The sequence below is a fragment of the Rhipicephalus microplus genome, chromosome 4 (genome assembly GCF_043290135.1).
Source record: "Rhipicephalus microplus isolate Deutch F79 chromosome 4, USDA_Rmic, whole genome shotgun sequence".
NCBI lineage: Eukaryota > Metazoa > Arthropoda > Arachnida > Ixodida > Ixodidae > Rhipicephalus > Rhipicephalus microplus.
This window is the reverse complement of record NC_134703.1, coordinates 192,135,423-192,162,783: the sequence shown is the minus strand read 5'-3', so window position 1 is coordinate 192,162,783 and position 27,361 is coordinate 192,135,423. Positions and strand designations below refer to the sequence as shown.

The 27,361-nt window shown below is 46.4% G+C and overlaps 1 protein-coding gene across 1 annotated transcript; it reads left to right on the top strand.

Annotated features, from left to right (window-relative positions):
* Positions 1–11,415: 11,415 nt before the first annotated feature.
* On the top strand, positions 11,416–16,031 carry LOC142814706 (uncharacterized). The gene is made up of 3 exons (XM_075893892.1): positions 11,416–11,771; positions 14,555–14,621; positions 15,737–16,031. The coding sequence occupies exons 1-3, from the start codon at positions 11,421–11,423 to the stop codon at positions 15,922–15,924; spliced, it is 606 nt and encodes a 201-aa protein (XP_075750007.1). The 5' UTR covers positions 11,416–11,420; the 3' UTR covers positions 15,925–16,031.
* Positions 16,032–27,361: the final 11,330 nt, after the last annotated feature.

Here is a 27,361-nt window from a genome sequence, read left to right as displayed (position 1 = left end):
TTAATGCTAGTTTTGGAAATTTTGTGCTTGAATTTTATTGACGGGTGGCACTTGGTAAAATCCTCCATGAAGCGGAAAAGACTTCCCTCATCATGGTTCCATATCATAAAAATATCGTCTAAGTATCTTCTCTAGTAGAAAGGTTTCAAGGTACGTCCCTTCATAAATGGGATTTCAAGTGAAGTCATAAAGGTGCTCGCGAAGTTTGGGGCCATTTTCGTGCCCATTGCAGTGCCACTGACCTGAAGAAAATGCTTGCCATTGAACTCAAAATGGTTATAATTTAGTACAAGTTCAAGAAGTGTAAACAGTACCTCGCCACTTACACTGGTTGATGAGTCAGATTTCACATATTCAGGAACCATAGCCGCTATTCCGTCATGGTGGGGTATGTTGGTGTACAGTGAGCAGACGTCCATGGTCACCAGAAAACTGCCGCCTGGGATGTCGACACTTGAAGTTTCGCAGATGAAGTGGTTTGTGTCCTTCAGGTAATAGGGAAAATTGGGGGGATGTTTTTATTAAGGAATTGATGAATTCTGATATATTTTCTGTTGATGTGCTGTTACTGGATACTATCGGACGTCCCGGATTGCTTGCCTTGTGTATTTTGGGGAGCACATAGAATCGACCGTGAACAGAATGGGGTGGTAACATTGCTTTTAACATTTTGCCGGTAATTTTCTCGTCCCGGCGGAGATTGTTTAGGGTTACTTTTATCTCCCTTTCGAATTCGTGAGTCGGGTACGTTGGAAGTTCTTTGTAAAATTTTGTGTCTGATAGTTGTCGTTCCCCTTCCCTTAAGTAGTCCGACGTGTTTAGAATTACTATGCAGCCCCCTTTATCAGCCGGTTGGATAGTAATTCCGGTGTTTTTTCGTAGTTCATCGAGTGCCCTTCATTCTGACTTTGATATGTTGTTTCGAAATAGCCGTTTTTTTCATACGCTCTGATGATATCTTTTTGAACTGCTGATATATATATATCGAGGTGTTTGTCCCTCTGCTCACCTGGAGACCATGATTTGTCACCACCAATCAATATAATCTCGTCCGTACAGTCCTTGTGATCATGAAAGTATTCACGGAGGCGGAGATTACGCGCAAAGTTATCGAGGTCTTGGTACAGTTCAAATTCATTGAATATACCGGATGATGGACAAAAGGTTAAGCCTCTCGACAAAAGTTGAAGCTGAGCGGGTGTGAGTGTTGTGTTTGACAAATGGAGGACATTTTTCTCATAAGTTTTCGGCTGCTCTTGGCTATCACGTGGCACGGGAGTGTCAGCGTTATATTCGAGAGTAAGGATGTTTTGATTAGGATAGCACAGTAGTTTCGAGTTCCCATTTTTCTCCTCAAAGTTAGGTTGTGGTACGGGTGGTCCCTGGCGTTCTTGTTCGGCCTCATTCCTATTTTCCTGTTGCAGAGCAGTGGAGCTTCTACAGTCCCGCTTGAATCTTCTATCTTTTACTACTGAAATTTCGCCTCTCTTTTTTAGTTCATATCTTTCCAGTTCTCTTGCCTCATGCTCTCCGAGATTAGATACCAATTTCTGCGTGGCCTCCATGACACTGTATTCGGCGGCCTTACGCTCACTATGGTCCGTAATGACCCGAGTCAGTTGCAAGGACGCTTCTAGTAATATTTTTTCCCACTTCCCCCTTTCTGCTTCACTTAGTGTAGACATTGAAGGGTTGCAGGCTAGGTGGAGGCCCTTAGGTGCGATTTCGTGAGATAGATATTTGGTTAGTTTTTCCGCGTGTTTTTCGTATTGCACCCGCTTTTCAATTAATTTCTTTATCGATAGAAATGAGTGGGACCATGCGTGTTTAAGACTGCCCCTACCTTTTGTTTCCCCGTTTAATTTGGAAGCCGCCGCCTTGGTCTTCGCCGCATTCGTCCGCCTGGTGTTGTAAGGCCTCGCTGGTGGGAGTTGCGACGTCGTCACTGCTGGGACCCTGGATGGCTCTTTGTGTCCCTCGGCTCCCTGTTGTTGAGTGGGTTTGGCACGGGAGTTTGCCGCTTGTCATCAAACCGCTTGTCAACAAACCTTTACAAAAAGCCTGCAGACCGTCAAATGTACCTACATTTCAACAGCAGCCACCCAAAGCATTGCAAAACGGGTATTCCATATACTCAGGCCTACCGGTACCGATGAATATGCAACGATATGCGGGAATTTGACAGACACGCGGAACACCTAAAGCATTCCTTATATAAACAAAATTATCCGGAAGACATTATTGACGATGCCATACTAAGTGCTCGCAACGTGAACAAGAATGATATAATTAAGGGACCAAGCAGAGTATCTAAAACGACTTCCCGAACCTTGTACTAACTTACTCCTCATCAGCGCCACGAATCAACAACATACTTTCCTGCCATTTCAACACAATCAGGCAAAGCAAACGACTAACTTCTATTTTCGCGAAGCCACCTCACGTGGTGTACCGCAGGGATAAAAATCTGAAAGACATTCTTGTCAGAGCAAAGACAAACACCTGCAAATATTTCAATCAGGGTGCTATCCCTGCGGAAAAGCTCGATGCAAAGTATGCCCACAGATGGTCACAACACGTGAATCCAAAGCGAACTTCTCGGGTTTCAAATTCTGCATAACTGAAAGCCTTAATCGTAACTCCAGTAGCGTAATATACATGCTACATTGCAACATCTGTGGACAAGAATATATCGGCCAAACAGACACGCCATTTCGGCTGCCAATAATCGGTACCACGCCACTTCACTGCCGAAGCTACCTTTATCTAGACATCTGCGCCTGCCAAACCACAGTTTTGAAAATATCACCGTAACTCTTTTGCAGTCTAGTTTCTCAAACAGACGCGAGCGCGAACAGCGTGAGGCATATTTTATTTTCAAATTTCGAACATTAGTAGCCGGCATCAACGAGGACCCCGGAAAACTCAACTGCTTCCGAGAAGTAAGCCAGGAGAAAATTGGTGACAAAGATTGATAGCTGGAGACCATGCTTTTTTCTGACTGACTCGTACGTGTACACTGTCCTTTCTTGTTTTTTGTTTTTCTTCTTTTTTTCTTCCTTTTTTTCCACATGCACATACAAAGTGTTTTCGTTCGCTTACCACTTAATGACCATTGAAGAGAAACGGACGAAGAATAAAGGTAAAGAGCCGACCGACCCATTAAAGGAAAAACCTTTCTTTACGCCCGCCGCACGCCGACCGATCCATTAAGGGGAAACCCTTTCTTAACGCACGCCGTCACGGACCCTGCCGCCACCGCGGCGACAATCTTGGGTGGCCCGACACACGTCGAGAACTGAACAGCACGTGATAAGAACCGTATGTGGACGTACACGGACAGTTGCTTTCGTTCTCAGTGTTCACAGTGGTTCTTCCTCTTTTTTACTTTCTTTTTTTTCTTTTTCGTCTTTCTTCTTCCGCCGTTTTTGTTTTTTATTCCTTTTTTTAGTTCTCTCTCACTCTCGCAAACATCTTTCAAGGCGAGAGGGACGTGGCAGCAACGAAGTTTGGAAGTTCATGTCAGTATAACTCATCCCCTGATGAAGGGAGGACCCCTCTCGAAACTGTCTGGAAATAAATATATTTATCCTTGTTGACAACGCTCCCGTTGTGCCATATCCCATACCTTCACGAAGACTAACTGGCCCATTGAAATATTACTCCCATATATATATATATATATATATATATATATATATATATATATATATTGAAATACCACGGGTTCATCTGACGCTTTGTTCAAGCAACAGCAAGATGGCGCCGATGATGAAGAGGAACGGAACGAACACTGATGATGGTTATTGACAGATGAGGAAGAGGAATTCCAATGAACTTTTACACTAATTTCTCACGTCGACGGAAGCGGCCAGCCTGTAGTGACGTGCCCGGGTAGCGCGGACGCCGCTAGCCGAGCCAAAAGTGGGCGTGAAGCCCGCGAAGAATGACCCGACAACGCGTAGTTCACAAACAGCAAAAATCCCCGTTTAATGCCCACCAATGCCTCTTATACAGAGTGGGGGCGCCACCTCCCAGTTACTAGAAGCAACAGGTGGCGTCCTCTACATCCCTTCTTCCGGAGCTCTCAAACACAAGTGTTCCAAAAGAGCACCACCAAGAAACAGTCCTTGCAGCAGTCTCACAAATTCAGTCTCCGAGGTGGCACCACGCGCCGGCCGTATCGTGTGTAACGGTGACCTTGCGATCCTGCAGCAGGTGCAGGAGCTGGAGTGTCCGATGCGTTACCGGTTGCTGCCCGCTGTGGTCCGGGAGACGGCGCCGATGTCGGGGCCGCAGCGTTGGGGATTCCCGTCTCATCTGAGGGGGCCGACTGAGGATTGCTGCAGGGGACAAGGTGTCTGCGGTTTCTCACTAGTATGCCACTGGGCGTCTGGACGATGTACGAGCCGGGTCTCTGAGCCGGGCTTAGGACCGTCGCCCTTGCCTGCGTGTCACGCACCCAGACTTCCTCCCCATTGTCGAGAGCACGAAGGTCATGCGCTGCGTGTCGGTTATTGTAGTCTCTCTATTGTCTTCATCTCTGGGCGGCATCTCTGTCATTGAATTCCTTCACCTGGGGCCAATCTGGAACAAGGCTTTGAGCCGTGGCTGGCACACGAGTTCGCAGAGAGCATCCCATGAGTGGTTGGGCCGGGCTGTAGCCAGACACACCGGGAGTGTTACGATATGCTAGCAGAGCCAGAAACGGGTCTGTGGCCTTCAGAAACAACTCCTTGATCATGCGAACCATGCGCTCTGCTTCGCCGTTCGACTGCGGGTAGCGTAGACTGCTCGTGACATGCGTGAAACCGTATGTCTTCCCAAAGTCCTCAAAAGCTTCGCAGGAAAACTGTGGCCCAATGTCGCTGACAACAGTCATCGGGATGCCGTGTCGGGAAAATGTGCTCTTGATCGCAGAAATAACGGCTCCCGCAGAAGTGGACCGGAGTGTGAGGACCTCAGGGTACCGAGCACGATAGTCTACAACCACCAGGAAATCTTGATTAGCAAAATGAAACAAGTCAATGGCCACCCTTTCCCACGGAGCTGATGGTGTCTCAGTCGCAATCATGGGCTCACAGTGTTCAACGCGCGTAGAAGCACATGCTGGGCAGTTCTCTACGGCACCTTTAACCTGGCTGTTGAGACCGGGCCACCACATAGAGCCTCGGGCCACCGCCAAGCACCGATTGACGCCTTGGTGACCATCGTGCAGCAGGTTCACAATGTCTCTGCGTAGTGCTGCGGGCACAACTAGGCGTCCGCCCGTGAACAGCATGTTCTCGCATACAGTGAAGTCTCCCCTGTGGTCCCAGTAACGCGTCATGTTGAGTGGCAGACGGTCTCGTCGAGGCCACCTTTTCATGCAGTATGCTTTCAGCATTGAGCACTCGCCATCTGAAGTTTGGTGAGACCTGAAGTCTTCAAGACGTACGGCCAGGGTTGAAGGAAGCGCTGCCACGACCAGAGACACAAAAATTTCTGTGCTGTCCTCTTCGGACGTGAAAGAGCCTTCAGGATCCCTAGAGAGGGTGTCTGCCGTGGCCAGGTACTTTCCTGGAACATACTTGACTGTGAACTGATATCGCATGAGCCTTATGCGAAATCTTTGGATGCGAGGGTGCATGAGGTCCAGATAGGCGGAACCAAGCAATCTGACGAGTGGCTGATGGTCGGTTTCAACGACAAAGCTGAGTCCACGCAGGAATTCCTCAAACCTCTCGATAGCCCAAGAGACACCAAGCGCTTCTTTCTCAATCTGATTGTACCGCTGCTCAGCGGTAGTCAGTGCACTTGACGCGAACGCGACAGCCCGTCACTTTCCCGTCTGTCGCTCCTGCAAGAGAACCGCGCCTAGCCCAAACGAACTGGCATCTGCCGACACAAGGGTGAGTAGCTCTGGATTGTAGCTGGCCATACAAGCATTAGATGCCACCATTCCCTTAAATGTCTCGAAAGAGGTTGCTTGCGCATGGTCCCAGGTCCAGATCGCGTTCTTGTTCAACAGGAGCCGTATCGGTGTAGTGACGGCAGACAGGTTCGGTAAAAATCTTCCAATGTGGTTCAACATGCCCAGGAAACGACAGACGCCATGCGTATCTGTCGGTGGCGTCATGTTCACAATAGCAGATACCTTGTCAGGGTCAGCCGAGATGCCACTGGCGCTCACCACTACACCAAGAAACTTGACAGAAGATACCCCGAAGGAGCATTTCGAGGCATTCAACGTAATGCCCGCTTGTTCTAACTTGCGAAGGACTGCTTGGAGTCTGCTGTCGTGCTCGAAACGGTTCCTGCCGAATACTAGAATGTCATCTACTATGTTCACACACCCTTCCAGGCCCTCTAGAATCCGAGACATTTGGCGCTGAAATACTTCGGGAGCGGACGTGATGCCGAAGGGCAGGCGGCGGTAGCAGAAGCGCCCCAACGGTGTTATGAAGGTAGTCAGCTCCTGACAGCTTTCCGATAGCCTTACTTGATGAAACCCCAATTTTGCATCAAGTTTCGAGAAGACCGCGGCATTGCCAGGACGGCCAAGTACCTGGTCCACTGTGGGCATAAGGTGTCTCTCCCGAAAAACTACTTGGTTCAACTTCGGGAGGTCAACACAAATTCTGTATTCGCCATCGGCTTTGGGTACCAGCACAATACCAGCACACCACGGGGTTGGCACTGTGACTCGCCGGATGACCCCGTCCCTTTCCATGGCATCCAAGGCCTTCTTGACTGCGCCTTCGAGGTGAATAGGGATGCGCCTAGGAACGCTGAGAGAAAATGGAATCGCTCCCGGCTTGATACGAATGTGGTATTCTTCAGGCATCTCGCCAAGGCCTGAGAACAGTGAAGCTGCGGCCTTGTCTGACGTTGGGGGCCTATTCGGAGCTTCCGCATCTTCCACGGTGTCAACAAACTGGACGACTCCCAGGTCCACTACCGCCGAGTACCCCAGCAGAGGAGAGTCAATGTCTGCTACAACGTACAACGTTTTGCATACCCACCGGCCTCGCCACGACAGGGTAGCAGGAATCGTCTTAAGCAACCTTAGGCGGCAGCGGCCCGGCCCCATCAATTGTTCATTATCGGGTTTGTCAAGGTCTACTGGGCACCCGGCGAAGCTCGGAGGTACGACCGAAACGTCCGCCCCAGTATCCACTTTGAATTGAAGGGGGCGTCCGTTGACATGAACAACAACGTGCCGGCGTTCTGTTTGCGAGGCATCCACGGCGCAGAGCTGGATTTGGCTTAACGCCTAGTATTATTCGAGCGGCAAACCGCCGCGAAGTGTCCCTTCTTGCGACATTGGTTGCATGTGGCCCACCGTGCTGGGCACTCAGATCGCGGATAAGGGGCGTGGCCGCAAAAATCACATGCCGACTTCGGGCCAGCGCGGTACTCGGGAGGCCGACAGACGTTACTTTTACTTCGGGCAGCTTCGCATGCTGGGGCGTCGGCCATTCGGTACTGGTTGTTCGCAACGGCGTCGACGTTCAGTGCGTCTGGTGTTAGGCCTGTCCCCTGACGCCGCAATTTCTCATTTTCAGCGTCTTCGTACTGACGCGCTTGGATGAGCGCTTCGTCCAGTGTAGGCTTCGGATTGCGGCAGAGCTGGTTGGTCAAGCGAAAGTCAAGCAAACCTACGATAAATCAGTCCCGAACCAGCCGGTCGTCGATTTTCCGAGAGGCGTAGTTGCACTACTTCACCAGATTTCGGAGTGCCGTGAAAAACGCGTCGACTGACTCGCCTACCGCTTGCGTGCGCTTGTGGAACCTGCTCGACTCGTATACCTCGTTGACGGGGTGTACAAAATATCCTGAAAGACTTGTTGTTACGCCGGAGTACGAGCGATAGGCCTCGGCGTCTGACATGAGAGACGAAAGCACCTCGCGACCTTGGGGACCCATACAGTAGAGGAGCGTGCGTACCTTGGTTTCTTCGGGGGCGGAGGACAGTCCTAAGGCGAAGGAGTAATCCTCGAATTGTTGAAGCCACCCCGTCCATTGGGCTGGGTTGTCAAAAGTGAACTGCGGCGGAGTTCGCAATGTGAAGCTGGCGGTCACGGCGGAGGCGGCGGCTGGGTTATCCTGCATGTTGCACGGTTGTCGCAGGATCCCACTTCTGGCACCATGTAGTGACGTGCCCGGATAGCGCAGACGCCGCTTGCCGAGCCAAAAGTGGGCGTGAAGCCCGCGAAGAATGACCCGACAACGCGTAGTTCACAAACAGCAAAAAGCCCCGTTTAATGCCCACCAATGCCTTTTATACAGAGTGGGGGCGCCACCTCCCAGTTACTAGAAGCAACAGGTGGCGTCCTCTACAACCCTGGCCTCGAATTACGCTGTGGAACGCATACGATAGGGCTTGAGACGTGAAACGTGCACAATCTCTGTCCCGCGGCAGCGTTGGTCAGTGGAGACATGAACAGGTGTGCCACGGTAGTTCACCGGTGAGGTGTGTTCGACAACTTTATAGGGGCCAAGATAGCGTGACTCAAGCTTCTCGCATAAGCCAGGCGTTCGCGCAGGAGTCCACAGAAGTACATCGTCGCCAGGGTGGTAGAGAACGACGCGGTGAGTGGCATCGCAACGATGTTTGCGATCTTCTTGGCTAGCTTCGGTGTTTAGACAGGCAAGACGACGGCATTGAGCAACACGGGACAGAAACTGGTCGCATACGAATGGTGAAGAGTTGACGGGGCCAGAAAAGAATGAAACGTCGAGTGGTGATGTCGGTTGGCGTCCGTATACTTGGAAAAATGGAGAATAGCCTGTGGTTCGTTGAACTGACGTATTATATGCATACGTGACAAAAGGAAGTGTCGCATCCCAATTGCGATGGTCCGGCCGGATATACGTAGACAACATGTCACACAGCGTACGATGAAATCTTTCCGTTAAGCCATTGGTTTGTAGGTGATAGCTAGATGTTGTTTTATGAACTGTTTTTGATGCTTGAAGAACTTCACTGAGCGTGCTTGAAAGAAATGCCTTGCCCCGGTCACTCAAAAGAACACGAGGGGCTCCGTGACGTAGGTAAATAGCATGCAAGAAGAAAGTTGCTACTTCCAAAGCAGTTCCTGAAGTGATCGAGGCCGTCTCAGCGTACCGGGTCAAGTGATCAACCGCAGTGACGATCCATCTCTTGCCGTCTGATGTAGTTAGGAGGGGCTCGAAGAGGTCCATTCCGACGACAGAGAACGGCTCTAATGGACAAGGAAGTGGTTGTATGGTCCTGACTGGAAAAGTGGTGGGCCGCTTGCGGTGTTGGCAAAATGTGTACGAGGCGATATATTTAGCTACCGTCGTGGAAAGACCTGGCCAGAAGAATTGACTGCGGATGCGCTCGTATGTTTTGTAGTAACCCAAGTGTCTTGACGTCGGGTCGTCGTGGGAAGCGCGCAGAACTTCAGTGCGTAGTGCGCGTGGTACGACGGGAACCCATCAGTGGCCTTCCGGGTCGAAAATGTATCGATGTAGCACATCGTCCTCCAACTTGAATAGTCGAAGTTGTTTCCGAAGGCTGGCATTTGGAGAAAATGAAGCACCGGTAAGCCGACCGATGATGTCAGTGCAATAAGAACTGGCTCGTTGGTGAGTGGTAAAAACTGACGGACTGGTGGATGAAGGTAGAGAAAGAATAGATGATATCGACGAGACGTCCTCCGTATAGCCAATTTAATTGACAAGGGGATGTGACGTGCGCCGATGACTGCGGCAAAGGGCATCGTGACAAAGCGTTGGCATCTTGGTGTTGTCTTCCAGTCTTGTAGATGACGTCAAAGTCATATGATTGTAACCGGAGAATCCAGCGGCCAAGTCGTCCCGACAAGTTTTTGATTGTGGACAACCAGCAAAGAGCATGGTGGTCTGTCACAACAGTAAAATGTCGACCATGTAGATACGGACGAAATTTTTGGATGGACCAGACACCTCTTCTCTGCAGTGGTCAGAGTGCGGCTTGCATACGCGACAACTTTCTCGTGAAAGGCATGGTCGCGCTGTAGGAGTATGACGCCGATTCCTTGTCCACTAGCGTCAGTGTGTAATATCGTAGGTGCCTTGTCATCGGAATAACAAAGCACCGGTGGAGATGTCAGTGCCTGCTTGAGCTCTTGAAACGAGGCTTCGCATTGATTATTCCAATCGAAGGAACCGGTACTAGCAAGGAGCTTGTGGAGAGGAGCGCCAATAGTGGCAAAGTTACGAATGAAGCGGCGAAAGTACGATGTGAGTCCAAGGAAACTGCGTAGTTCTTTGGAACGAAAGGGTCGCGGAAAGTTGAAAACTGCGGAAATTTTGTCCGGATCGGGCTGGATGCCATCTTTACTAAAGAGATGTCCTAGAACTTTAATAGCTGTGTTGCCGAAATGGCACTTCTTTGTGTTTAGTTGAAGTCCATCATTGGAGAGACATGTGAGCACTTGATCTAGGCGTTGCAGATGATTAGCAAAAGTGGAAGAAAACACGACGGTATCATTGAGGTAGCATAGAGAAGTTTTCCACTTGAGGCCACGAAGAACAGTGTCGATAATCCTTTCAAATGTGGCAGGAGCATTACATAGGCCGAATGACGTTACGTTAAACTCGTAAAGACCGTCCGGCGTAGAAAAGGCGGTCTTTTCTTTGTCTGCTTCGTCCATTGATATTTGCCAATACCCGGACCGAAGGCCAAGAATGAAGAAGTATTAGGCGCCTTGCATTCAGTCAAGTGTGTCATCTATACGGGGCATCGGATATACGTCTTTTCGGGTAATATTGTTGAGCGCGCGGTAATCAACAGAAAATCGTAGCGATCCATCTTTCTTTTGTACCAAGGCAACAGGTGATGACCAAGAACTGGTAGAGGGTCGTATGGTGTTTCTTTTTAACATATCGGTCTCGTTCTCCTCGATAATTTTACGCTCGGCAAAGGAGACTCGGTAGGGACGACGGCGACAACAGTCTGACCTTCAGTGTCGATGCGATGATGCGCAACTGTGGTCTGTCCTAGTGCTGAAGCCTTGGCGTCGAAGGAGGCCTGGTGTTTTGTTAGCAAATTTAGCAACGCCTCACGTTGAGAAGCCGAAAAGTCAGGATTTATACCGGTAGCAAAGGAAGAGGAAGTAACAGACCGGTCTGTTGTGGCGGAGCTGTCAAGCCGTCAAGAGAGACCAAAGATACTGGTTAGGTATCCACATAACACGACACTGCAGAACCTTAGGATAGGAGGACAGGCTCCGGGGTAGGGTTCAGGCCAAGGATTATCGCAGCACTGTCTTTGAACCGCACCAGGCTGGAGGGGACTACAACGCCGCGAGCTAGACAGTGGCTGGAAGGGGTGATAAGGACGTCGCCATTAGCAATATTCGGAGAAGTGATGGCGATGAGTTGGTCCTGACCCGGGAGCAGTATAGTATCGGAAGCTGTGAAAAAACGCAATGGTTTCTCGTCGACATGTGGCAGCAGCAGTGAAGATGGCGTTGCTTAAGCCCTTCCTGTTTTTCATACAGATACTGGCTGTCTCGTCTCCGGAATCAACGCCGCAGCCTGGCTGCTTTGTGCATTCTTGGTCAACCCCGGTGACCAGCTGCTATCTTCAACGAGTCGACTATGCGCGGCCATGCGTGGACGCGGCTCCACTGCGCACCTACACCAGAGGAACCACCACAGCACAGCCGCCAGGGGATTCGGACATTATAAAGAGCCTGTGTGAACAAGCTGCCATCATTGGGCATGTGGCAGCAGCAGTGAAGATGGCGTTGCTTAAGCCCTTCGTGTTTTTCATACAGGTTAGTTGTTCACCTTCCTTGCATTGTAAAAAAACGAGCAACCGTTGTCTGCTGCTTGTCGCATGCCCCCATGTGCTTTTGATGGTTTGCACTGACTGTGTTCATGCTATGCAATTGCTTATTATGTCTGGGGATATAGAACTTAACCCTGGGCCTCCTAAACCGGTAGCCGAGATTACCAATAGTGAAGTACTGGAAGCTATAAAATCCCTCGCAGGTACAATGGAATCACGCCACGCCGAAGTAATGTCGTCGCTAAACGAAGTAAGAGCCAGCCAGAAATTGCTCGAAGATCGAGTAACAAATGTAACCGAGAGATTAGCAGTGGTTGAGAACAAGGTTTCCACCCTGGAACGCCTTACTGACGACGCTGACACTCGCCGCACAGTAGCTGAAATTGTCAACTGCGAAAATTCGGCTGTGCTGTCTCGCCTCGATGATTTAGAAGATAGGGCTTGGCGGGACAACTTGCTTTTTTACGGCTTTGACGATAGTCATTCAGATACATGGGCGTCAGCTGAAGAGAAAGTACGAAAGCTCTTGTCCACCACCTTTTCTGAACCAGTGCCCGCTGATGGCATTGCTCGGGTACACAGATTAGGCTCCTTTGTCGAGAACAAGTGCCGACCTATAATTGTCAAGTTTGCGTCTTCCAAAAAAAAAGACCGAATTTTATCTCAAAGGGCTAAACTTAAGGGCACCGGTATCACAATCCAGGAAGACTTTTGTAAGGCCACTCGCTACTCGCGCAAAAAGCTTCACGGTTTTGGCAAGGCTACAGGGAAAGTGTACAGCTTGCGCTATAACAAGCTGTACGTCGGCAAACAATGTTATGCTTATTGCAGTGTAACCGATAGTGTCTGCGAAATTGGGACGTACAGTGCCCCTCTTTCCACTGGTGATACAGCCAACTCTCTGTTACCGCACCAAACCACTACCTAGCAACCCTCAGCCGTGCGGGCGAAATCCAAACGCGACTATTCTTTTCTGTTCACCAACATCAGAAGTTTGATTCCTAAACGTGATGAGTTATCGTCTGCGATTGACGCGTGCTCAGCTGATGTTGTTGTGCTCGCCGAAACTTGGCTGCACGAACACGTGGATAATAAAGAACTGCTGAATTGCAAAAAAGATTACACCATATACAGGCACGACAGAATTGAGCGGAAAGGAGGTGGAATTCTTATTGCGGTATCCGATGAGATTGCGTCTTATGACGTCAGCATTGCATCACATTTAGAATTTCTTTGTGTTTGTATCCAGATAAACTACGCAGATTTCTTGTTCTGTGCTTGCTACCGTCCGCCGAACAGTTCGTCTACTTTTTGCGATGAATTCCACGATTGCCTCAACCAAGTCGTCGTTAAATTTCCTAAAGCCCCCCTGTTTGTTTTGGGTGATTTTAACTTTCCGGAAATTTCGTGGAACGAGCCGTTTCCACTTTTTGCGATGAATTCCACGATTGCCTCAACCAAGTCGCCGTTAAATTTCCTAAAGCCCCCCTGTTTGTTTTGGGTGATTTTAACTTTCCGGAAATTTCGTGGAACGAGCCGTTTCCTGTAACAACCGGTCCTTCTAAAGAATGCTCAAGTTTTATGGACGTTTGCTCTATATTTAACTTAAGTCAACTTGTTAAAGGATGATTTGATTGATTGATTGATATGTGGAATTTAACGTCCCAAAACCACCATATGATTATGAGAGACGCCGTAGTGGAAGGCTCCGGAAATTTAGACCACCTAGGGTTCTTTAACGTGCGCCCAAATCTGAGCACACGGGCCTACAACATTTCCGCCTCCATCGGAAATGCAGCCGCCGCAGCCGGGATTCGAACCCGCGCCCTGCGGGTCAGCAGCCGAGTACCTTAGCCACTAGAACACCACGACGGGGCCAACTTGTTAAAGGACCTACTCACAGTACCCAGTCGTCTTCCAGCACCCTTGACCTTTTACTGACCACTGTTCCCGAGTCTGTTTCATCTTTAATGCTTTTGTCTGCTTTGAGTGACCACTTAGTTGCCCATTTCACTATATTGTCATCCTCTTCACGCCCCGCTAAACAGTTTAGACAAATTAGAGACTACGTTAAAGCTGATTTCCAAGCCATAAATAGGGAACTGGAAGCTTTTGTAGATTATTTCCTTCCTGAATTTTGGGAGCGTCCGCTCAATGTTAATTGGGCTTTATTTCGTAACAAGGTTCAATGGCTGACTGATAAGTACATATCACTCAGACGAATACCCTGTCCTAAATGCCAACCGTGGTACAAGGTCTCATTAAAACGACTGCTTAATAAAAAAAAAGCGCATTTTTCGCCGCTGTAGACTATCAAGTTCTGCTGAAAGGTGGGCGGCTTATGCGCGCGTCGCATCAGAATATAAAAAATCCCTTTCTCGTGCAAAAACCGAGTTTTATCAGCGAACGCTCCCATCCCTCTTATTGACTGATCCCCGCAAGTTCTGGGGCGCTGGTAATATGAGCAGATCTAAAGATGTAAAATTAAAAACGCCGGATGGAACACTTGTTCCACGAGAGCAGTGCTGCGTGTTGCTTAACAATACGTTTTCTTTATCTTTTACTAAAACAATTCCTACTTCTTTTCTTGTTAAAGAAAGCCTACATCTTGAACCAATGGAACCCATTTTTATTGACTGTGCTGGAATTTTCAAGCTGATACAGGGGGCTAAAACTTCTTCATCTTCTGGAATAGATGGAATTAACTATAAGTTTCTGAAAAGTACCAATGTGAACTCCCCATTGATCCTTTCCTATATTTTTTCACAGTCTTTACAGTGTTCCTTACTGCCCGACGACTGGAAGGGTGGAAAGGTGATTCCAGTGTACAAGTCTGGTGAATTTTTCTCCCTTTTACCTATCGACCCATCTCTCTTACATCAATCCCATGCAAACTACTCTAACACATCATTTACACTAACTTGATGAGCTTTCTAGAATCTAATTCATTTTTTACAGTCTACCAACACGGTTTTCGCAAAAATCATTCCTGTGGAGCTCAATTATTCACCTTTACTAATGATCTCTGTTCTGTGTTGGATCGTGCGTCAGTAGTCGATTACATTTTCATTGATTTCGCGAAGGCATTTGACTGCGTCTCCCACCCACTACTACTTTATAAACTTAGCAAACTGAGCATTGACCCTAACATTTTAAGGTGGATTGAATGTTTTCTGCAGAATCGCTTTCAATATGTAGCCGTTAATGATAACGAATCTCCTCACTGTCATGTTACATCTGGTGTCCCTCAGGGATCAGTATTGGGGCCTCTTCTCTTCCTAATTTACGTTATTGATCTCCCTGATACCATAACCTCATCAATACGTCTTTTCGCTGACGATTGTGTTATGTATAGAAATATATGTGAACCTTCTGATCCCTCACAACTTCAAACCGACCTTAACACAATTTCAGCCTGGTGCAACACCTGGCTAATGAAACTAAATGTCGACAAGTGCAAATATATGAGGTTAACTCGAACAGTCAAGCACACCCCTGTAAACACATATTTCCTGAATGGCTCCCCTCTATTATCGGTTACCACCTACAAATACCTGGGCGTTCAGATTTCAGATAACCTTTCGTGGCACTCGCACATTGAATATATTAGCAATAATGCGAACCGCATGCTCGGCTTCCTTCGACAAAATTTCTCTCGAGCTCCCACTTCATTAAAACTGCAGCTTTACAAAACCCTTGTACGGCCGAAGATTGAATATGCCTCCTCTGTATGGGATCCACAATCTGCCAATCTTGTCTCCACACTTGAAGCTATCCAAAATCGGGCCGCTCGTTTCATTCTCTCTGATTATTCCCGGTCATCCAGTGTCACTAACACGAAACAAGTAGTACAACTACCTGATCTTGCAACCCGTCGTATGATATCCCGCCTATGTGTTTTCCATAAAATGTTTTACACCAATCAGACCTTAAAACAATCCCTTTTTCCAGTTCCATCATACGTGTCATCCTGCATTGATCACCCGTTAAAAGTTGGTGTGCCAAACTCCCGAACAAACCTCTACCTGAACTCGTTTGTCCCAACGACCAGTGTGCAGTGGAATCACCTTCCAGCCTCCATCGTCTCCTTCAGCGACGCTGCGCACATCAAATCCACTGTCAGCAATCACTTTTTGTAACCACCCCGCTGTTGTCTTTTCTCTTGATTGTTTAATATTGTACCCCTCCTCTCTGTAACGCCGTACGGCATTGAGAGTAAATAAATGAAATGAAATGAAAAAACATGTTCGCTGCAGTGATCGGTCTCGGTCATCTCGACTACACGTTGACGGCAAGAAATTAATGCAGATGCTGATGCGAGAAAGTACCTACCTAAAATTAGTTCATGAGCACATGAAATTAGGACAGTGAAGATGATGTGGTGACGAATACCATCAATGAAGACACGCGCTGTACATTGGGCCGATGGTCTAATTATTGCTCCATTGGCCCCAATCAAAGATGATCCAAGGTAGGGTGTCTTCACTTTCCGCAATCGAGAACACAAGTCGGCACGCATAACTGAAATAGCTGCTCCCGTGTCCACCAAAGCCAACACCCGTACACCTTGCACAGTTACCAATAACATGTTTGACGGTCGTTCAGGAGGACTTGTGACATTTCGCCGCGATGCAGTTTTTCCTCCAAAAACTGCGCTGTTTAATTTTGTGATCGCTGGCCATCCTGTTGAGAGACAGGCCGAAGGGGTGAAACAGAGCGTCGGCGTAACGAAAGGGAGCGTGGTCGGGAGGCACGTGTATTGTTGATCGTGTTAGAAATACGCATAGGAAACGGGGATCGGTGGTTGGAAGGACTATCGCCATAAAGGTAGTAACCTCGTGCACATGTGTCGTCTCGTTCAAAAGCGGCATAACCACGACGTTCATCTTGCTGCTGACGTCGACAGACCCGGGAAATGTGTCCTCGAATTCCGAAGTAGTAGCGAATAGGCCGTGGGGCCCGCCAGGAAGAATGGTAGGTAGGGTTCGGTGGACGGGCGACTAGAGGTGCGAGATGTTCGTGATCAGACACAGGTGGTGGTACTTGAGACGGCGAGGGTTGCATTGAAGCGATCTGTGCATACGAAGCGGGTTGGGTGCATGGTGGAGCAGGGTGGGTGCTTTGAAACGCTGACATTTCTTCCCTAATAATGCCACGCAGATCGCTAGAAGCGGGTTGAGCGGAAACGTTGTGAGAAGGAGGTAAACTGTAGGTTTGCAGTTCCTCACGAATTATGGTTCGAATGATGGATCGGAGCTCCATACTGTTTGCCAGGGGGTTCTCAGAGAAGTCGGGTCGTAGGCGGATTGACTGCAAGGTATCAAGCCGCTGGCATACAGAGACGACGTCGGAAACCGTCGAAGGGTTGTGCGCGACGAGGGCGTCGAAAGCGGTAGGTCCGATACCCTTCATAAGGTGCCGGACACGATCACCTTTTGGCATGGTGTCGTCGACACGGCGGCAAAGTGCAAGCACATGCATCCTCGATATAAGAAGTGTAGGACTCACCGCACTGTTGAACGCGTTCTGCCAGTTTCTTTCGAGCAACTTCTGAACGGACGGTCGGTGTGCCGAAAATGCGTCGGAGCTGGTCTTTGAAGGAAGACCAATTGCGGAAGTCGCTCTCATGATTTAGGAACCACGTCTTGGCAACCTGAGAGACGTAAAACTGGACGCGTGCTAATTTCGATGCCTCGTTCCAGTTGTCGCAGACACCTACGTGGTCATAGTTGTCGAGCCAGTCTTCGACATCTTCGCCAGGCAGACCGGAGAAGATTGGAGGCTCCCGTGGGGGGTTGTTGACCGGGCTAGGGTTGGCGGCGGGTGGTTGCGCCGGCGGGTGGTTCGGTTGGGCTTGCTCTTGCGCCATGGTGCTCTGCTGGCGTAAGCGAAGTCCCGAACGGAGCTCCAGGAGCTGGCTTTGCATGGAGAGAGGTCGAAGAGATCGGGAAGCACCTTCCACCTAAGAGACAGTGGGATTGGGCGTGTTGGTATGGCATTATAAAGGGTGCTTACCAGCGCAAACGACAGGGCAGGAGGGGACAGGAGAAGAGACGAGACAGAGCGCTGAACAGCCAACAATTTATTTCTTGTGAAGGTATTCGCTTTTATACAGTTACCAGTCGCACTAGTCATGCGCGAAACAGAATGACAATGCATAAGTACATCACATTGACAAGCAAAGGAACAACTTTTTCTTATCAGTGAGCGTGACAGAAGGGGTGCTAACACAAGTATCTTTCAATGAGCAAATCTTTTCTGCCTGTATGATCTCGCGTGTGGTACGATCCCTGCATCTAGCAACAATAGAACACTCTGAAAATATTGGCCGGCAGCCACACGTGCTGCAGTGAACGGACAGCCATCCTTGTTTATAGTGATCCACATTGTACATATGTTTCCTCAGCCTCTCATTTATACAACGACCTGTTGGACCGACGTAAAACCTTCCACACGATAACAGCAGCTGATACACCACATTACAGATGCAATCTCTGAATTTATTTGCATGTTTTGTAGTGCAACCGAGGGTAGGTCTGGACGGAGGAACGGACAGCTTGCACAGGCGACTCAATTTTTTGAGGGGCCGTAAAGACCACCTTCGCATTAACTCGCTGTGCCACTTTCTTAAGATTGTGCGCTATCTTGTGCATATATGGAACCACGGCGAAAGCCTGTCTAGCTGTGACAGGTGGAACTGCATTATCTGTTCCTTTGGCCTTAAGTTCACGCAGCAGGCCTTCGGCAACAGAAACTTGCACGTGGTCAGGGTAACCAGCCGACGTCAGCCTTGAAGATTGCTCAACAAAGCTTTCTGTAATCTTGTGCACACACGATTTTCGCAAGGCATTCTTGAAGCAAGATTCTGCAATACCTCTCTTAACTAACTTAGAATGCACGGAATGAAATGGCAAAACAGGCTTATTTCCACGCGGTTGATACATCTAGCAAGTGCGTCCATTATTCAGGAAAAGCTTAAAGTCAAGGAACCTGATTTCACAATTCTCAAAAAGTTCATGAGTAAGCTCAAAATGTTTAGAACCATTTCGCATCAGGTCTAAAACTCAAAGAGCGTCATTCTTATACGATGCAACGTCAGTGTCCATAAAAATTAAAAAATCATCTACGTATCTGAAAACGTGCGTCACATTAGTGTTAGTGAAAACTTCCGAGACGAACCTGTCTAATTTGCCTAAAAACAGGTCACTGACGATGGGAGCGATGCAAGAACCAATACAGATACTGGATTTTCGAAGGTGAGGTTTTCCATCCCATAGGATCTACGTCAACTGAAGGTAAAACCTTAAAGCTCTAAAAACCCACCGACGCTGACGCCAGACTGGGTCTGGACTTTTGAGGCGCCATACTCATCTATATATTCTCCAATGCATTGCAACAATAAGTCATGCCGAATGGAATAGTACAGGTCCTTGACGTCTACAGAAAAGGCGAAAAGAGTTTTATTGCAACGCGACGAAATAAACTCCTGCACTTCACATGAACTTTTTACCAGAAATGAATCGTTCACTTCTAGGTACTTCAAGGTTTTCTGAAGGTAGAGTGCAATACATTTTTGCCAGGTATTATTGTTGGCAGTTCAGTGCTTTGTCTCGTCTCTTCTCCTGTCCCCTCCAGCCCTGTCGTTTGCGCTGGTAAGCAACCTTTCACCACTTCAAATACCACGGGTTCAGCTGACGCTTTATTCAAGCAACAGCAAGATGGCGTGATGAAGAGGAACGCAACGAATACTGATGATGGGTATTGACAGATGAGGAAGATGAAGTCCAATGAATTCTTACAATATATATATATATATATATATATATATATATATATATATATATTATATACCAAAAGCAAAAGTGATGTTGGGGTCCGGGAAAGATTATTCGTATAGGAAAGAAGACGCACGTACGAAGTTATTTTATTGACGTTTCGGCCGTGGGTCCGGCCTTCATCAGAATTCTGATGAAGGCCGGACCCACGGCCGAAACGTCAATAAAATAACTTCGTACGTGCGTCTTCTTTCCTATATATATATATATATATATATATATATATATATATATATATATATATATATATATATATATATATATATATATATATATATATATATATATATATGAGATCTAACAGACAGTAATGCCAAGGAAGGTATAGGGGGAGTTATTAGGGCAATTGTAATGTAAATGAGAAGAAAGAAAAGTGGGTGTAAAGATAACTTGCCGTGGGCAAGATCCGAACCTACGACCTTCGAATAACGCGTTCGATGCTCTACCACTGAGCTACCACGACAACCATCCCCCCAGCCACTTTATAGGGTTTATATGAGAATTAAACGTAGCAGTGTCAGTCAGCGCCACCAGTAGCCATGGCGGCGAGTGTGGCACACACGTTTGAGCCTGTTTGGTGCCACGTAGCACGTGGACTTGTTACGAGTGGGCAGCTGACCAATAGCCCCTCGTATACAACCTAAAGGCACTAAGTCTACCAGTACCAGACCCTCGTTAATGAATAAGGAAAGAAGTGTATACCTAAGCGCTCGTTTTTCCGTGTTTTTACACAATTTAATGAGATCTAAAAGACAGTACTGCCAAGGAAAGTATAGGGGAAGATATTAGACCAAATTGTTGTGTAAATATGAAGAAAAGTGTGTGAAAAAGTAACTTGCCGTGGGCATGATCCAAACCTACGACCTTCGAATGATGCGCTCGATGCTCTACCACTGAGCTGCCACGACAGCCATCTCCCGAGCCACTTTATAGGGTTTATATGAGAATTTAACGTGGGAGTGTCAGTCAGCGCCACCGGTAGCAATGGCGGCGAGTGTGGCACACTCGTTTGAGCCTGTTTGCCGTCACGTAGCTCGTGAACTTGTTACGAGTGGGCAGCTGATTAATAGTCCCTCGTATACAACCTAAAGGCACTTAGTCTGCCAGTACGAGACCCTCGTTAATAAATAACGAAAGAAGTGTATACCTAAGGGCTCGTTTTTCCGTGTTTTTACACAATAATAATGAGATCTAACAGACAATAATGCCAAGGAAAGTATAGGTGAATATATTGGGCCAAATTGTAATGTAAATATGAAGAAAAGTGGGTGAAAAGATAACTTGCCATGGGCAGGATCCGAACCTGCGACCTTCGAATGACGCGTTTGATGCTCTACCACTGAGCTAACGCGACAGCCATCCCCCCAGCCACTTAATAGGGTTTATATGAGAATTAAACGTGGGAGTGTCTGTCAGCCCCACCAGTAGCCATGGCAGCGAGTGTGGCACACTCTTTTGAGCCTGTTTGGCGTCACGTAGCTCGTGAACTTGTTACGAGTGGGCAACTGACCGATAGTCCTTCGTATACAACCTAAAGGAACTAAGTCTTCCAGTACGAGACCCTCGTTAATGAATAAGGAATGAATTGTATACCTAAGGGAAAATAAAAATAAAAAGTTTTCGTTTTGCCCGTCCTCCACTTGGTGTTTTTCCACTGGATCCAAGGACACCTCTTTTTCATATATATATATATATATATATATACTATTATATATATATATATATATATATATATATGTGTGTGTGTAAATATATATATATATATATATATATATATATATATATATATAGGTATATATATATATATATATATATATATATATATATGTAAATATATATATATATATATGTATATATATATATATATATATATATATATATATATATATATATATATATATATATATATATATATATATATATATATTAGCTTTCAACATACAAAAACAAGTTATTTCCAGAGCCTATAAATATTAATAATAAACATAAACTTAACATTACATGCCATTTCCACGAAAGGCACATGTGCGCTGATAGCACTAAATACAATAAGTACCATCTGAATTGGCTGCTTTAAATGCCTGTGCTATTTTGAAATTTGCTGATACTATGCTGGTTTATACATTCGCCCACGATTGTAATTTCGTCATTGTGCGGAATGCTGTAACATAAAATTTTTGTCAGCAGAAAATCTGAGAACCATGACTTGACAGGGTTGCGTTCTTTAAAAAGTCTATTACCTGTCCCGAGTTTCGAATAAGGTAAGGTGCATTCATGGTTCATTATTCATCAAGTCTTCCTGCAAAACACTGCAAGAAAAACTTGTCTACATTGAATGCACTGGTGTCAGTGCGCATGTACGTGTTATCCAACATAAGCTGAGTCTTCCGACAATCAATAACTCATCAGTTGCAATACAGCGCCTGTGTTTGCGGCTCTTTTGGTGGGCATGATTGTGTTGTATTGTATGCTGCTTCTTCAAAAAGAAAATAATGACTAGGTCATTAGCTACCTGCCGCAACAAATAAAAAAGCAAGATGCAACATTTTTTTAGTACTACCATCTCTACCCCCTCCCCCGCACACACACGCACACCAGAGCTACAAGCGTCCAAGAAGGAAGAGGGGCTGTTTACGGTTGCGCACCTGTCATTCCTTCCCTCAATGTTTCGGTGTGAGGGGGTTTGTCGGAGCAGCTAGTATATAATTTACGACTGGAACCAAAGGTGAACATTTGACATAAGTCTGTCTGTTTTGGATAGAAACTGAAGCAATGAGAACTCCAACCAAAATATATTTAAGGAAAAAGAAAACCCGATGTATCGAAGCTGGTCCGGCTTCTTCCTCAGGGGTGAGAGATTGGCTTCAAAACGTCGTTTTTTTAATATGTTTTGGTTGGAGTTTTCTCATTACTTGAATGTACGAATGGAAGTGGGGAGGGTGGTTTAAGAAAGGGTTGCCCCAGTGGCATTCGCAATACTCCATTAGGCAAAACATCTTCTCTTTTCGTCTTGCTGTGGAATCACCTTGCCTTCTCATGATTCTCGGCTAAGCTTTGTTTTGTGCTCGGCAGCTCAGGGTGAGGTGAGTGTCTGCGAACCTTACCTGCCTTCGAAACCAGTTACTGCATGCAAGCTTCCCCTGAATGGATGAATCTGTGGTTGAAGAAAAGGAAAAATACACCATCTTTCCTTGCGAGAGCACGGCTCTGTGGCTTGGAGGGAGGGGGGGGGAGGAGAAAAGAGTTTAGAAGTAGGTAGGAGGAGAAGGTTTGGAAGAACGTGATGGCCATGGCTGCTAGAGCAGAAAGAGAATAGGGGCCATTGGCAGGGCAGTCCGAGTCGTACGACTTAGAAATGTGGAGCTGCAACCATGTACGCACATTCCTGTGGTCAATCCCACGAGAAAAAATGTTCTAGATCACCTTTCTTGAGCAAGAATACAGAAAACTAGCTAAACAAGAAAACTAAAATAAATAAAGAGATAACCGATAATCCTACCACCAATTGTCACCACAGCTGCGGAAGGAAGGAAAATCGTAATCCGTGACCTCGGCACCAGCGGCTACACAGAGGCATTTATTCGCAGATCACTGTGTATAAGAAAAGAAACGAGAAACACGACACCAATATCGCCCCAACGACACCGCGTGTCGGCCCAACTTGAGCGCAGGTAACATTGAACGGAGCACAATGGCGGAACACTGCGAGACCACTCGCAACATGGTTGCCCCATATGCCAGTCCCGACGGCACGGTGTAGAGCTCGTTGCGTTGTTTTAGAGTCTTTCTGCATTTTTTGAAGTGCACAAAGAGCGCGAAAGCTTGGGTACTAGAAACTTGAGCGTGGAAAACGACTTTGCCTTCAAGCTTTTTGCAGTGTGAACTGGAAAAAGGCAATGACGGGTGAGGGATGACAAGAAGTTCTTACGCGCTTCAAAGATGACTATGAATGAAAAAGTGTTTGAATGGGAATGAAAAAAAATCTACAAATACATGGGCGTTGCTATGTTGTGTCGGTACAACAGAACTGCAAGCATGTTGAAAAAAGATGGCCGCAATATCTCATAAAGAGAATCGAGAATAAAAACCTCTCTGATTGTCGAGAGGTAAAAGACTTCTTCGACCACGTTTCAGCTTGAATAAATTTATTTTCGCGAGTGCTGAAGGATCACGTGCGGAATGAACGGTGCGTTTCTGCCTCCTTCCTTCTTGAAATATGACGGCGACAATTTTCATGGTACCCTAAATTACGCAGCTGCTCTTTAATTGGTAGCAAATTACATGACAAAAGCCCATGGTCTGTGTCATCGTACATTTTACCAAAACTTTAAATCCAGCTGGATGGCACATTGCTATTTGGAAATTTTTAACGCAAACTAATGCTTCCTCACGACGTTCCAAAGCACCCACCCTGTTTCTCTCGTTCTTGTTAACGGCTTGTTTAGCACTGACAACTTTCCCAAGTGCCACATTTATTCAAGAAAAAACTGAAGAGGCATGTGAGAGCACAAGCAGTTCAATGCAATAGAGAGAGAGAACGGGTGCTCGTTTTCTCGCGAATCGTGCTGCTTTCTCGTCTTTGAAGCCACATTAATAATGAATCTGGAGCTTAGCACTTATTCTTCGCTGATTAGGTACATAATCATAGATCAAGCTAAGTGTGGATTCCGATGTCACGTAATAAAGGTGACCTGGAGCGGCACATGTGTCACAACAAGCTGCAGAACCCAATTCCATGCCTTCGTACCGTCATGCTCGTTTAATACGAACGTTTGTAGATTGGACTACAGAAACGACATTAAAAGACCGAGAAATTTTAATTGCTCCGTTCGTTAGTAACGCACTTCGTTATGTATTTTTCTGTTCTCTGGGAGCAGATCACGTGAGTTTTGTAGCATGAAATAACATAAATGGCTGTTTCTATTTCACCCCAGTCAGCGAACGGTGTATATAAACACATCACCTGCATTAAACTTCGTGCCAGCACAATGCATACAATCCTCAATTATATCGACAAAAAAATACGGGTTTCATGGAAAGAATTTTCTAATGCTTCGTTAGATATTCAAACGTTAAATTTAAAAAAATAGCACCACCACTAACGGGATTAACTCCATGGCCAAATTTTACTGCAAAAAGCGCTCGCATACCTGCACCTTGCAGGTATGCAATATACATTGCATGAGGTTTTAGAGGTGTGTTAACATCATTAGTTCAGTGTTACATTGTTTTAGCGTAGAATAAGCTTTTATTCACGTTTACTATGCTTTTTAATGTTAATATTTCACCTCATCGGTCATTTATTGACGGTCATTTCATTTTCACATCCTTGAATGAGAGTTATGAATAGTTGATATCCAAGCATTTTTTTAAAGATATATGACTGGTGTTTATCAAAGGACCAACCCTAGATTGAGTTCCGGGGAGGGGGAGATATGAACAGTTTTATCATTTGAAAAATAAAGTTTTCGGCGTTAGAAGCCGGAACGTCAATACGACAACAAGGCACGCCATAGTAGGAGGTTGTAAGTATTCGGAACCATAGGTCGGCAAAATAAATGGAGCCTACATAGACTCGCTCAGTAAGTGTGCTTTTATCTTAGGACCCGATATAGGGCCCAGCCTATTGCCGGTATTTTGGTCACATATAGGTGACCAAAAACATTTTTCTCTGCAGAACATTTTCGCCATACACTGCTTTCAAGGGAATGAATCAGCCCGACATCTTTCGAATACACCTGAGGTAGTCATCAAAACGCCTTGGACGTTTGGCGTGGGATGGCCGATCAAACTTTACGTTGATACCTATCACTTTTCATCTCTACTGTCTCTTTCCAAGTTCGTGTTCTTGCTTTCTTGACATTCAACTTCACAGTAATTTAACAAATCACCATCATATTGGTTCTATTGAAAAAAAGAGCTTGTGGTATACGCATCTTAAATAAAACTTTGCCGTACACTTACGCCCCATCTCACTGTTTTGTATCAATCATTTCACCGCTCTTATCTCACTTACCGTTTTGCCACGTGGTTGCGACGTTAAAGAATACGGTACTTGGGTTGCTCAAGACGACACTCTTTATTGAGTGAACATGTGCCTAGAAAAGTACAAAGTACTAGAAATTCACGCTTTACGCAGATAGCGGTAATTAGAACATTGGTCGTCGGTAATATGATCTGCGCGAAGGTACGTCGACATATAAACACGTGGCGTCGAACATCATGCATATTGTAGGTGTCTCAAGCATATGAGAAGATTCTAAAATGATCTAGAATTTTCGCAGATAGCCGAGCGTGCTTTGCGCAAGGTAATTGATTAATATGTGGTGTTTAACGTTTCAAAACCACCATATGATTATGAGAGATGCCGTAGTGGAGGACTCCACAATTTGGACAACCTGGGGTTCTTTAATATGTACCAAAATCTGAACAGATGGGCCTACAGCATTTTCGCTTCTATTGAAAATGCAGCCGCCGCAGGCGGGGTTTGATTCCGCGACCTGCGGGTCAGCAGCCGAGTACCTTAGCTACTGAACCACTACGGCGTTGCCTTTGCGCAAGACAGTGACATAAAAATACAAGCGAGCGTGGCAGTATAATAATGTTGCGATAAAATTTCAGCAGATGCAACAGGTTCCGCTGTGGATGCTATTTTCATACAGAACCGTCAGCGGGTAGCCACGCGTTGCTGGGGGGATTGACGTTTTTGGGTATTTTGAGTAGGCTAAGTTTCTACCTAAAACATACGGCGTTTCACGTCGACTGTAAATTTTAGCGAAACGAAGTGCACGCTTTGGTGGGATGATATGCATATCATTAAGAAGCTGTTGTGTATTCCTCAAAGGTCGAGATCATCAATGGTCGAGCAACCCTTCACTATCACGTGCTGGATGAAAGGAATATATCCATGTAATATTTACAGCCAGCCTATAGACCACAACCGCAACTGACGGTGTGGGTTGACATCACTCCTGTAAGTCTATATATTTAGTGTTGTATCCGTTACAGTAAGAAGTAAATAAATACGTTACTCGTTACTGTAATAAAAAAAAGGAACGTTTCACGGCTCCACATTATATATATACATAAAGAAGGTAACGCATTACCGTTACCGTAACCGAAAAAAATATAACGAATGTTACCTCTGCCGTATAGCTCCGGAATCATCAATGTGCCTTTGCTGTAGAAACCCAGAATGAGAATTTTCAAATCTCAAGTTTATGTTTCACACCTACTAACCCTACTAACCCAAGCAAAGATTATACTCAATGTTCAATTAACGATAATTATTTGTACAAATGTACTGAACCTTAGCAATATTATATAGAAGCTTAATGACGGCTGCCCATGTGATGGCTTCTGACTCTGCAGTGACCCAGGGTGAAACCATTTTTTTTCATTGGAGCATTATACACAAAGTGCGGTTCAATAATCTACGGTATTCACAAAGAAGCTATCAATGAACGCTCAAGAAATTTACAACGATTGGCCTTTTCTTGATCCTTCAGCACCTTCAATAAAGCATGTCGAAATCGGTACTGTTGGTCCTAGCCACCGAAATGGCCCGCCGCGCGCCAGTAGGCAATCACGGAGGCCTATGGAGGCCTACATTGGTGCCTTTTTATTGGGGAGGGGGGACTTGAGAGATGTCGTGGGGAGGAGGGGAGGCACTTGCAAGTTTGTGAGACCTGATGTGCCTTGCAGACGCGTAAGTCTAGAAAAATCACGAAGGGGGACACAT

Coding starts and splice junctions, on each gene's coding strand:
- LOC142814706 (XM_075893892.1), top strand. CDS start 11,421: ATGGTTTCTCGTCGACATGTGGCAGCAGCAGTGAAGATGGCGTTGCTT. Junction 11,772..14,554: donor CCTTCGTGTTTTTCATACAG/GTTAGTTGTTCA, acceptor ATTTTTTCACAG/TCTTTACAGTGTTCCTTACT. Junction 14,622..15,736: donor GATTCCAGTGTACAAGTCTG/GTGAATTTTTCT, acceptor CCCTTTTTCCAG/TTCCATCATACGTGTCATCC.